The following is a 14000-nucleotide window of genomic DNA, read 5'->3' as shown; positions in this document are numbered from 1 at the left end:
TTGACTCCTTTCTATCAGATCACCAAATCAGGAGAGTTTGTGTTCCCACTAGATTCTCCACACAAAAAGCCTTATGAAGTTCTTATACTGGGGAGAATTCGAGAAGAAACTGCTTTACCATTAAGGTAGGAAAGGTGATTTTTAAAAAATTGTATAAATGTATTAATTTTTAGACTTTTAAAAATTATTAACACAACAATCATTGATTTTCCCTAATTTTTACATTTTTGAAAATCTGAAAGTGTCCCACACCAGAAAAGTATGAATGATGTGGCATATGAAAATTTATATTCTTTCGTTTTATCTAGTGTGCACTTGTCATTGTAGAAAAGGAAATTATTGGAAATGTCTCAGTACTTAAGTTGTTGATTTCCATTATTGTTTCTATGAAATTTATTTTCAATTCAGATACTATTTAAAAGGTGAAAATAAGTTAAGGCAACTGTGGTACACACACACACACACACACACACACACACACACACACACACACACACAAATATAAAGTTCTTTAAAATATAATTTACTTTGTTGTTCTGTTTTAATTAGGAATGCTGATGTAAAAGTGCCCTCCATTCCAGATCACAAATTAATTGTCAGTGTGCCCTGTACTCTTCACTCACATAAGCCACCTCTTGCTGGTATGTTTTTATAAATAGAATTGTTACGACTTCTGTCAAATTGAAAAAAGAATTGAATTTAGTATTTGAATGGTTGAGAAGGTTAGAAATTAAATCAGATGTATGTTATTTTAATTAACATTCTAAAATTTTATGGCAGAATTAATGACTTAGGTTTGTTTTTTTTTTTTTTTCCCTGCAAAAAGATTTATTTTTCTATTTGGTCCATGGCTTGGAAGAAGGCTCTAGGTGGTTAAAAAGCTGCCCAATGACTGCAGGGAGAGGCTCAGGCAGAGGCCCTGACACCAGGGGCATGCAGAGGGGCCCCTTAAAGGATGTTGTGCTAGAGGATGAGCCTTTTGAAGAGATACTCCTCTAGGTGAGGCCAGCCAGCCTGCAGAGGTTAGTCAGGTCCCATCTTCTTGATGAGTTTTACTTCTTCATCTAGTTTTACTTCTCCAAGAAGTCACAGAGAAGAAGGTCTGGACAGGCAGATACAAAAGGGCCTGATTCACGCATTTCTCCAAGGCAATAGAGGCTTCCATGGCATCTACTTATCTTGAGGCACTTTCTGCATATACCAGAAGAGGGTGCTGCTGCTTTGCTGGTTTACATCTTTAAGAAAGCTCAGCTAACTTCTGAAAGAAGTGACCCACACCTTCCAGAGCCATTTTGATGTGGTGGAAATAGAAGTCCAGAGAGGGAGGTAGGTGTAGGAGCCCTGGAGATACAGATTGATCAGGTGGCTGATGATGGCCTCTACCTCATTGGAATAATTTTGATGAATCTGGAAGCTTATGGTTGGTTGGCAATAAGGAGCTAACCATAAAAAATGGTGTTTATTGGTCCCAGAGGTTGTGACCGGAAAGGAAGTTGGAGGATGGTTGGGGGCTGGTAGAAGGGAAATCTTTGGATCTGTTCCATCCAAACACTGTTGAAGCAAGAGAGATTTGCAGACCGCTGGATGCACTGCATAGATAGTTTTATATTACCTCAGTCTTTCCTCTTAACACCATATTTTAGGTTCCCCTTGCTACTGGTTGTTACCCCATCTCTTCACCAACAGCATGAAGACTGATGGGGTCTCTGAGGGGGCTTTGTTTTGCTACCAGGACTCTATCTCTTGCTTGTTCTAAAAATCAAGAGCTCAGAATAGCAGAGAGATAATTAGAATTACCTTGATATTTGGAAGAGACTCAGTTTTACACTGAGGTCATTTTGCTTTTCTGAACTGCTAAAAAGATAATTGCTAAAGCCTGCAATTCTTACTAGTTTTAATGCTTTAGTATAATGTTCATCACTCAGTGAGACTAAGCAGCAAGGAATAGTAGAAAGTTATGGCTTTGGAGATTTACTGACATGAGTTTGAATCCTTACCCTGCTACTTGAGTGAGTAACTCTAATCATTTTCCACCTCAAAGTCCTCATTTAAAGAGGGAATAATGATATTTAATCTTTCATAGTTGTGAGGATTGGTTATAATATATTTCAAATTCTGTAGCATATAGTAGAAGCTCAATAAATACTAAATTTTTCAAGTGATTTTAAAAAATAGAAATGTTAGTCCTTCAGAGATATTTAATTTGATATTCAAATTTTAGTATTCAAATAATTTCTTCAGGAATATATATTTTATTAATTTGGACTGATCCCTGCTTTAAAAACACCCAAACTTTCAAACTGTCACTCAGGAAAACTATAGTTCACTAGCCTACCATATTATTTTGTGGAATATGGGATAGTTTATGACCTAGGATATATGGGAAAGTGAATACAAATTCCCAAAAGAATTTTTATTGATAGCACTTAGGATTTCTGTTATTGTAAACTGCTTATGCAGAAGGGACATTACAGTGTTACTTCATTTGAGAAATAGTCAGATGTTTACCTGATGATTCATTCTTTGATTTAGAAGAATTCTCAGTGAATAATTCTTTAAACTTTGGACTATCATAGATTCTTTAATGCATTAAATATGTGACTTAAATGAAAGGTGAGATTGTACTGTTCTTTGAAAAAAATTGTTTGTTGCCAGTTATACTTGATGGAAGAAATATAATTTGCGTTCTTTTCATTCGTATTTTCTTTATCGGTCAGTGAGTACCAAAGCTTAATTTAGTGTTTGCCTTAGGGCTTATTTTTGTACTTTTAAAAATCCAAAAGGTAAGACTTGAAACCTTTCATTCTCAAATGGTTGTTAAACTATTTATCAATGACTTTTATTTAATTTAAATTTAACTTTAATTTTTTATTTATTTACTTGTTTAGGCAAGGCAACCCTTAGTTGACCTCACAGATTGCACGGACCTTGTCAGTTTTCAATCCCTTATTTATTTTATTTTATTTTTTATGCCTACAGCACCTGGTCTTCCTAAGTGGTCTCCCATCAAAATACTAACCAGGCCTGACCCTGTTTAGCTTCTGAGATCATATGGCTTGTTCAGGGAAGCATGACCATAGACTATCAATTACTTTTAAATAGAATAAAATTATGTTTACAGATTAGTTTTAAGAGTTTTAAAATACTTAAAACAATTAGTATTTTATTAATACTAATAGATATTAGTATTGCAGCCTATATCTATGAAATACAGTTCTGCCATGTTCCCAGTAGAGTGCAGTACAAACACATTTTTAGGCTTGAGAATGGTTAAAAACAAGTTAGATTTTGGGGGAAAAAATCTGCATTACACGATATATGTAATCCTTATATTTTGGTTAAGTAGTGGTAGACAAGAAATATTTGTAATCCTTTATTTTCGTGTTCATGTCATTCTATACCAAGTGCTTGTATTTTCGGTATAGAGCCATATAGATTAAAGCCACCAGAAAGCAACTTTCAGATTTCTGTAGTATTTTATTCTGAAACCATAACTCTAAGATTTGAGATAAAAATGTTGTATATGTAACACTTAGAACTTTTACATGTAAATATTCTTAAACTGCTTTATGCAAATTCATAAATGAAATATCCTCACTTTTGCTTTTAGAAACACCAAGATATTTAAAAAAGTTATAATTTATTTCTGCTGCAAAATGTAAAAGACCAAATTAGCAGCATATTCCATTTCAAATTAGCAGCATATTCCATTTCAAAATGATATATTTTTAAGTTTTGAAGTTTCCTTGTTAGATTTAAAGATAAGCTATCAATAGCTGTGACTTAAAACCTAACATTATAAATGTATATTCTTAAGTTTAAAGATTTAATAGGAAAATAATAAAATAAAAGTATTTGAATTAAACTTTGTTTTTCATATTTTACCACAGAGGAATTTCTATTCCTTTTTACTACTTTATGTACTAATAGTTCCTGTCTGAATAGTAAAACATAATTTGATGAGATTCTACATATAGTTTGAGCCACTTCTCCCCCAGCCCTGCTCCTTGCCCCCAGAACAAAAAGAGAATGACTGGCTATGCATGGTTTACTTCTTCTCTGTTGGTTAGAAGTATGTTTTACTAATGCCAGATGTTATGTAATTATCTAAGTATGTACATATCATATGCATATTTAAATGTATATATTTGCATTTTTTTATTGAGGTATGATTGACATAACATGTTAGTTTCAGATATGCAATGCAATGATTCAGTATATGGATATACAGATGGTACCTGACTTATGATAGTTCTCCTTATGATTTCTTGACTTCACAATGGTGTGAAAGTGATATGCATTAAGTAGAAATCATACTTTGAATTTGAATTTTGATCTTATCCTGGGCTAGCCATATGCAGTGCAATACTCTCTTGTGATGCTGGGCAGTGGCAGTGAGCCGTACCTCCCAGCCAACAACTCAATAACAGGGATAAACAACTGATAATCTAGAGTGTATTTAATATGAGATGATTTTACCCAACTGTAGGCTAATGTAAGTGTTCTGAACATGTTTAAGGTAGGGTAGGCTCAGCTGTGATGTTTAGTAGGTTAACTATATTAAATGCATTTTCAACTTATGATATTTTCAGTTTATGATGAGTTTATCAGGACATAACCCCATCATAAGTTGAGGAACATCTGTATTATGAAACAATCACCAACTAGTCTAGTTAACAACCATCACCATACATAGTTACAAAATTTTTTTTCTTGTAATAGGAACTTTTAAGATCTTGCATTTTTTAAAGCTGATATTTAAAATTAGTAGAATAAAACATTTCTATTAATTTGCTTTTATATCTTTTACCTCGTTTTTTGAAATTAAACATTTTGCATTACAAAGACATTACTCCTCGATTTTCTGTTTTCGTAAACTAGAAAGAAAAATAAAATCATGCCAGAATGTGTTAGGCTGAGAAAGTAGGTAGTGTAAATGGGTTTAGGTTGTATGTATTTTTCCACTTCAAGTACCTGGTCGTCTTTTTCTGTTAGGCTGTGAACTTTTAGAAACATGAGTATCTGTTTCCTTTGTTAAATTCTAAATAGCATTGATTATTGAGGATGCTTAGAACAGTAAACATTTTTGACTGGCTGACTCCAGTTTAGACTCCAGTTTAAAGTTCTAAAATATAGTTGCTAACATCTTTCTACTAAAAAACTGAATAAATAATCAAAAACAAACAAAACCTTGGTTCAGTATAACCTTAGACTACATTAAAAGTGAATTGAGGCCGGTAAAGCATTGAATTCATGGGAAAAAATGGAAAAGTGATGTAGGTTTATTGTCCTCTAAGATTCTGGGGAAATCTTTCTCTTTCAAGTTAGTAACATTTAATTATATACTTATGAAAGGACTAGAAGTCTTCATGTCAGCATCTCCTAGAACCTAGCAAAGCCCAAGTGTGAGTTCATTCGAGTTGTATATATTACTTTTAATCCTTTGATTTTTGATAAGCAGGACCAGTGCATTCAGACAAATAAACAATTATTTCGCTGTGAGAGCAATTGAAGAACATTATGAAAGATAAAATTTTTGATAGGTTGTCTCTTAAACCTTACCTAAATCAAGTATTCCTAAGGAACCCTTCTTATTCCTAAAAGGAATTTGATAGATTTCTCCTGAGCTCAATCTTATATAGCAATTAAGAATTATGTTTTACTTGTTCTAGTGACTTTTTATTCCTGAATTATTTTCATACCCAGTTTCTGTAATTAGTTAGTATAGCTAACTAGCAATGTGATCAAGGTTAAAGTGATTTAAATATTTGTCATCCAAATGAGCATGTGCTTAAAAAAAAGCTTCGATGGTATTTTTTTTCTTTCTGTTAGTGTAGATCACAGCTATTTAGCCATTACCTTTTCCTCAACAAAATATGACTTTCAATAGTTATTAATACATTGAATAAGGAATACTTAACTGTGGAAATAATATGGTGAAATTTTAGGTAAATAAGGATCTATAATTTGGAAGTGAAGGAATGTCTTTAGTACTGTCAAGTTAAAGCTAAGCAGGTATAGTTATTTGTAGTTATATGTTCTTAATATTTCTGTGTCCAGCTTTTCATTTTACTGTTCTTTCACTGAAGTATATGTTTGTAGAGTCTTATGTTCTATCTTAGTTTTTAAAGTGGGTTTGTGTTTTTATTGTTCCTATAGAACATGCATGGATTACAATTATTAAAAAATAAGTTAGTATGCAGGAGATGTGTCAGCAGTATTGGAAAACTGAAAAGTCACCTATGTGGGTATTAAAATCCTCATTTCTTATCTACAAGTGAAAACTGATAAATCAAGACTGCCTAAAGTTCTGATGGTATTGTTCTCAATCTCAAGAGTGCTTATTTCAAATGACTTTGTAACTATAAATAGGAAAGCCTATTTATAGTTATAAAATCCTTGAAATTAATTTACTGTTTAAAATCCTTGAAATTAATTTACTGTTTTTTTAAGGAAATATTTTCGCTTTTCTTCTTACTCTTAACTGATAAAAAGATATTGATTCCTTTCTTAATAATTTTTGTGTTTTTTTCTCTTTTTTGAACAGAGATTTTAAAGGACTTTATCAAACCAGATGGGGAGTATTTGGAATTATTTGCTCGAAATTTACTGCCAGGTTGGACTAGTTGGGGCAATGAAGTTCTAAAATTTCAGCACGTGGATTACTTTATTGCTCTGGCATCTAGAAGCTGACTCTGATCCTAAAGTTGTGATTTTCTTCAGTTTTCCTCATTCCTTCTTGCTTCATTCTAACTGAATTTTTCTTTTATTACCAACCAGTATGCTTAGAAATGTAAATAGGACTTGTATTTTCAGTGAAATGGCCAGAAATAACTAACCTTCATGTAATTGTGAGATGAATTTTACTTCAGTTGCACTAGTATTCCACATTATTCTAGACTCACTCAAAAATGTAAGCCATTGGAAAGATAACAAGACTTTGTTATTGAAAATGTTACAAACCATACACTATGGACCAGAGGTCATAATTCTGCCTACGGATGTGTTTTGTTTGGCCTACACAATGTTATAAAAAAAATTTGAACCATCATTCTAAAAAAATCAGGAAATTTCACATAAAAGTCCAAATTTCTGCTTCTTTTTGAACTTTGGATGCTCTGGCTACACTGAGGCATGTGTTTTTCCCTGGTGCACTCTGCAGGACTCAGCGGTGGCAGCTTTTTTGAAAAAGGCCTTGTACTCTCCACTTTATGACAGTAATACTCACATTGTCTACTTGGCCCCTGTACAACCGGAATATACATCCTCTGTTACACTGTTACATTGTGGGAAAAGCAGTCATAGACGAGCCAAGGTCATACTGAGTTTAGGAAATATTTTTGGAGTTTTAAATTGCATTCAAGGTCATTTTTCAAGTACTTCTTAGTTTACTTGTTTTTCTAGAAAAAATTTAAAAATATTTCTTATAAAAATGTCAGAAAGTAGACAGTACTCATGATTATGAAAAAAGTATATTTACAGATTTTCTACAAATAAATATTTGTTTACTAAGTACAATATTTTAATGAAGTGATTATTTTAAAAGCATGCTGGTTATATATAATCTTTTAAAAATTTTGAGGTATAATTTTCACATAATAAATTTCCTCAATTTTCAGTATAGAAGTTCAGTGAATTTTGAAAACATAGTCATTTGTCTACTGCTATAATCATGACACAGAACATTTCCTTTACCCTCCAAACTCATGTATCCCTTTCCAGTTAACCCCTTCCTCCCATCTCTGGTCCTTGACAGATAATGGTTTTTTTCTATCGTTACTTTTGCTTTTTTAGTATTTCATATAAATGGAATTATGGAATATGTAATCTTTTGTGTCTGATTTCTTTCACTTAATATTTTGGAAAAAGTATTTATACTATTTACAGATTTACTACAAATATTTATCTACTAGGTAAAGTGTTAGATTGAAATGATTGTCTGACAAGCTTGCCAGTTTATTTACTTATTTTGCCAAAGGAAAATATTGGTAATTTTTTAAAATGTGTGAGTATAATATCAGAGGCTTAATTTTGTATTTGTAAAAGAATTATAGCTTGTTATTTAAAAGGGAAATGTACTAAACTTGAAGCATACCTCTCACAACTTCATTTGAAACTCTTTTCCGCTTCTTGTAGTATTTATAGATTTTATATAGTTTGTGGAAACATCCTCACCAAGTTGTTGGACTTTTTAACTTTATATCATAGATACTGATACTTAAAAGAATAAAAGAAAATTTTATTCACAGAGTCTGGTATTCAATAGGGAGACATTCTCAGTCTTAACTCTGCTCCTAAGTTGTACATCCTCTGGGCCTTGTTTATAACATCTATTATAATTATTATAATAATTAATAACATTTAATTATTGGGCTCTTTTTTTGAATAAAGGATGAATCTGTAAAATAAAACAGTAACATACTTTGTGAGAACAAAAAGCCCAGGCTAACAGCATTGAACTTTGACTTCATTGCCACTGAGTTTTAGCCAACCGACCTAATTTTATTATTCCATTTATTTAATATTATATTTTCCATCACAACTTTTTATATTAATTTTGAAATTTGAGAAGGGTTTTTTTTTTTTTTTTCTATCATATTGTTTTTACAGGCATAAGGTCTTTTAGGACTCCTGGAAATGCCCAGGAAAAGGGATAAAACTAACTTTTGTTGAGTAGTGTGTATTACTCTTTGCTATACTTTTAACATATTTTATTGCATTAAATCCTTGCACAGCCCTGAGAGATATTGCTTCTATTTGGTAGTTAAGAAAACTGAGGCTAAGGAGACAATTTTGTCTAAAACTATGTAAGTGGTATTGAAACTAGAATTAGAATGTTTAACTTCCTGACTCCAAAGTCCATGCTGTATTCCATATAAGAATATAGAAAACCAAGCAAATGACTATGGATTTCCAAAGTGATATTGCATTCTAGCCTCTTACCTCCAGCCCTAGAGTTTGGTTTAATTTGTACTTACCCAGAGGCCATGCAGTCGCAGTGGACATCCTGGGCAACCCACACAAAAAGCCTCCCAGCCATTTCATCTCCACATGGTTAATGGCTGACACCAGTCAAGAAACTTTAGAGAACTTTATTTCCCAAGATCGCATCCTTGGAATTCATGGCCTTTCTCTTAACAACGAGAGTCTATTAGAGTCAAATCGCAGAACATTTAACTACTCTTGGAAGCAAATCCTCTTCGACTTGATTTTGACATTCATCTTCCTATCTTGTTCAGCTTTTATTTGTCCTCTCTAGTCAAAGTTTGATTTAGTTTCTTTTAGTTCTCTTGGCCACTGTAGGCACACAGTTTCTCAATGCCTGGTATAGGCCTTTCTCAAATTTTCATTAGTCTCATTGCCTTCAGTGAAACAGACCCTTTAACAACCTCCATTACTTTGTTCTTATTTGTCAAGATTGTAGCTTTGGTGGAATGGGACATGACTGACTGATGAGCAATAACTATCACTGATTTTCCATCTTTTTAGCCCTTAATCACTTTTGATTTTGTTTCCAGGTCAATCAGTCATTGTGGCCTCTTACTGGCAACATTAGCAGTGGATTTTATATGCTTAGGGGCCATGATGAACAAAACAACACAATATTAAATCAAGCACAACAGAAAATGATGAATCAAAAGATGCAGTAAACAGGAGATGCATGAGATTGCTGCTGGTGTAGCACAGCATACTGATTTACAGCAAACTTTTTTTTTTTTTAAAAAATAACAACTACATTCCAAAATAGCAATAAAAAGAATAGTACAGTAAATCAATCAGTAACAGTCATTTATGATCATTTTCATGTGTTATGTACTGCACATAATTGTACATTCTGTACTTTTATATGACTGGCAGTACAGTAGTTTTTTATACCAGTATGGCCACAAACACGTGAGTACTGTGTTGTGCTATGTTACGATGGCTACGATGTCACCAGAGGATGAGAATTTCTCAGCTCCATTACAGTCTTAGGGGACCACCATTGTATATGCATGCAGTCCATCACTGACTGAAATGTTATGCGGTGCATGACTATGTTCAATTTTTAGGCTCATGCCACATTAATTTTGGTCCAAAATAAATTTGTACACTGCTGGAGATGTCAGGAACTTGATCTTTATGTGTAACAGCTATGGACTGAATGTGTCCCTCTAAAATTCATATGCTGAAACCCTAACCCTCAGTGTGATGGTATTTGGAGGTGGGGGCCTTTGGGAGGTAATTAGGGTTAGATTAGTTCATCACGGTGCGGCCCTCATGATGAGACTAATGCCTTTATAAAAGGAGGAGAAATGAGATCTCATTCTCTCTGCATACAAGCACCAAGAAAAGGCCATGTGAAGACATAACCAGGAAGAGGTTCTCTCGCCAAGTACCCAACCATCCTGGCACCCTGATCTTGGACTTCCAACATCCAGAACTGTGAGAAATAAATGCTTGTTTAAGCCACCTGGAACTGACTGAGATAGCCATCCAAGGGATTTTCCAGTTGATAAGGTACAGATGAAATAAATAAGGCCTGTTTCTTCATATGGTCTGAAAAGGCATCAGTGGGGAATAGGTTTCTCCTCTTGGATGTCAACATTTGAGGCAAGCCAACATTGCCGTGGGCTGCTGGTCTTGGAGGAGGACAGATTGTCTAATCCATGACTCAGGTCCAGGCCTGGCTTTAGTTGCTGCCTTCGCTCTGTCTTTGTTGTAGGCTCTATCTAACCTTGTCCTGTTCTAATCCTCCAAATTCTATCTCAGACTCATTCTTACCAGAAAATTCTATGACCCCAAATCTTACCTTTTCAGGCTTGGTACTCTAGAGTCATATCTTTAGTGAATTGTTACACATTCAGCTTCAGTGAAATACTGGGTTTTCTATTGATTGTGATTCAGAGGAGGACTATAATCACCTTAAAGGGCCTTCCCTTCCCTGAAGATGCTGTGCGTTTCACCTCATTGACTCCTATTATATACCACTGTCCTGCATACCTAGGAAATGCCATAGCATTGTTGGCATAGTTCTGTGGTTACCAGAGTTCTTTATGTCACTTTATCCTCAAGCAATCCTATGAAGTTGTAGTTATAATGGGGGAACAGTTTCATAGAGACTAGCTGAAATGGTTAATAAATGATAACCAAGACTCAGATTCTATTCTGATTCCTAAAATTAGGCACTTTATGTTGTACCATGTTTACTAATGAACCTGATATCTTAATAATAGGCTCATTAGCTACTAATCAGAGGATTCATTGTGTGGCTTAATGAAAATTAAGAATGGTTCATGTATAATTATCCAAACACATATTTTTCAATATACAATATCACCAGTCGGGTTATTAACACAATATTTTTCGTTAGAGATTTTAGTGACATTATTTGGAACTGATAGCCTGAGTACAACTCAGGATCACTCAGGATTAGATGGACTGCTATACCCTTTGAGATAAGCCATGAGATTATATTTTCCTCAATCAGATTAGCCACTTTAAGTTCACATTTTAAGGAAGTTTTTCTTTAAAATATAGACTTAGACTTGAAAGAGGCTGTTAAATGGTTAGAAAGGAGAGATTAAGGTAAGTACAGGTGCAAATTATTTTATGCACCATGGTAATCTGTTGTCAATATTTGGATGTGTGGACCAATGAGGGTCTTAAATTCATGGCTCTGTCAACCAGTCTACTCCAGCTTGAAAGTAAGTCAGAATACCATAATAACTCCATAACCGGACTTTTCTTCCAAATATTCCTAGGAGTTAACCTAGATTTTCTGTGGCTTCTGTGAACTTGAGTGGAAACTCTTGGACTTTTTCAGTATCAGTCCAAATCCTTGGGACCATAGAAAGACAAAATTGCTTTCTAGCACTAGAGAACATGAAAACTTTTTTCATCCACTTTTTCCAGTTAGGCTTTGGCCTAATTATCAAATAACTGTGATACTACAATGGGATAACTTTGGATGACAGCTAAGGCAAATGAATGGTTGTTTGCAGTATTAAAATCATTTCGTTTAATATCTTTAAGGAAAAACATATGGTACCCAGCTTGATTTTTAGCTTCTTCCAACATTACCTGTATATACTATGAATCTTAGTCAAACTGGAATGTTTGCTGTTAGCTGAATTTAGGAATCTCTGATTTTGCTAATGGACCTTTGTCAGGAAAGAAAAAAGGTTTTGGGAGTAGCTGGGTCTATATTGAGTCTTGATATTTAGCTTTTGAGTGACTATATTATTACTTAAAGCATGTTTTCCTGTTTTCTGAGGAAAAAGAAGACTAATCTTTGGACCTTATAGGATTATTACGAGAATGAAGTGAAATAATATATGCAAAAGTGCCTAACATCAGGCCTTATACCTAGAAAGTATTTAATGTACATGTTCATTTCTCTTTATTTGAAGTTTTCCTGGCAGCACTTCTTATTTCATGACTCTTTTTTTTGGAAAGCTTTTTTATTGCTTTTAGAGCCACTTTTCACATATATGGATTATTCAGATAGGGTTTTCTTTACATTTATCATGTAAACAGACAGTGGTTTATTTTATAAGTGGCTCTTTTTAATTCCCTTAATAATAGAATTCATATCTTCTCTCTCCATAGATTATGGGAGGTAGGACAAATTTTTATTTATGTTTCTGCTACTAGTGTACCTGGAACTACCAATACTTAGTGAATGAATGAACTAACTCTTGGCTTTCAAATATCTTTGAATTCAATTGAGTAGACAAGACTGGAAGAAACCATTAGAGTATAAAAAACCATGGTATACAGTCAAACACTAAACAGTGGAACAGACAGAAAGTGATGCAGAAGTTTAGAGAAGCAGATTACTTAGAGATCACTAAACAATATGAGAAATGAGCATGAAACACATCCTGATTAAATTTTGGTTTATTTCCTAACTCTAGGTACTGGCTTGTAATGATGTTACTAGACAGTAGTAAGCTAGAATGTATGAGGTCAGAAGTTATAAAGGAAATATTTTATTCTTTCTAGACCGTAAGCTTTAAAAAATTATTTCTAGAAATAGAAAAGATATTAATGCACATAATTTATCAATTTAACAGAACTAGAGTCTAAATTAACAAAATTTCTTACCTGCTTCTCTGCATTCTTCACCTTTTGAATGAAAACGTTATTTGGGCACCTTTAGTTGTCTAGAAGGCCTATTTTTATTATTTTTATAGTGGTATTGAGGTATAAATGATGTAAATAAATTGCAACTATTTATAATGTACAGTTTGATGAGTTTGACTTATATGTAGACCTGTGAAGCCACCATCACGAGCAAGATATTAAACACAATCATCATCTCCTAAGATTTTCTCATAATGTCTTGTAAATATATCTTCCCTAACCACTCCTCCCCATCCTATTATGAGGCAATCACTGATCTGCTTTCTGTACTATAGGGTTGTGTTCATTTCTTAGAATTGTACGTAGATGAAATCATATAGCATATACTCTTTTATTTTTTGTCTAGCTTCCTTTAGTCAGCATAGTTATTTTGAGATTCTTCCATTGTTTTGGTGCATATCAATTATCCTTTTTATTTCTGAGTAGTATTCAACTGTGTAGACACGCCACATCTTATCTATTTATGTATTGGTTTTCTACTGCTGCCATAACAAATTACCACAATCATTATGGCTTTAAAAGAATAGCCATTATTAGCTTAGAGTTTTGGAGGTCAGGTGTCTGGGCAGTCTTAGCTGGGTTCACTGCTTAAGATTTTACAGAGCTAAAAACAAAATGGTGGCTGGGCTGAGCTCTTATCTGGAGGCTCTATGGAAGAATCTATTTTCAAGGTCATTTAGGTTGATAGCAGAATTCAGTTTTGTTTCTTTGCTGGGTGTTAGCTAAGAGTCAACTCTCAACTTCTAGAAGCTGCTCTCCAGTCCTTGGCCCTAGCTCTCTTCATCTTCAAAGTCAGAATAGCACACTGAGTCATATTTACCCTTCAGCTCTCACTGACTTCCTCTTGTACTGCCATCTAGAGAAACTTCTCT

General features: G+C 33.7%; 1 protein-coding gene across 6 annotated transcripts in view; it reads left to right on the top strand.

Annotated features, from left to right (window-relative positions):
- Positions 1-7051, top strand: part of METTL4 (methyltransferase like 4) — a 40090-nt gene extending 33039 nt beyond the window's left edge. For 4 of the 6 annotated variants that reach the window (XM_011360474.2, XM_011360476.2, XM_011360475.2 and 1 more), the window contains 3 exons: positions 19-125; positions 550-641; positions 6548-7051. In XM_011360474.2, coding sequence (XP_011358776.1) covers positions 19-125; positions 550-641; positions 6548-6693 — 345 coding nt within the window. In that variant the 3' untranslated portion in view covers positions 6694-7051. The remainder of the gene's footprint in view (positions 1-18; positions 126-549; positions 642-6547) is intronic. The other 2 variants (XM_023530836.1, XM_023530837.1) reach the window with 1 other exon arrangement.
- Positions 7052-14000: the final 6949 nt, after the last annotated feature.

The sequence above is a fragment of the Pteropus vampyrus genome, unplaced genomic scaffold (genome assembly GCF_000151845.1).
Source record: "Pteropus vampyrus isolate Shadow unplaced genomic scaffold, Pvam_2.0 Scaffold55, whole genome shotgun sequence".
Taxonomy (NCBI): Eukaryota; Metazoa; Chordata; class Mammalia; order Chiroptera; family Pteropodidae; genus Pteropus; species Pteropus vampyrus.
This window is presented reverse-complemented; position numbering and strand designations above follow the sequence as displayed.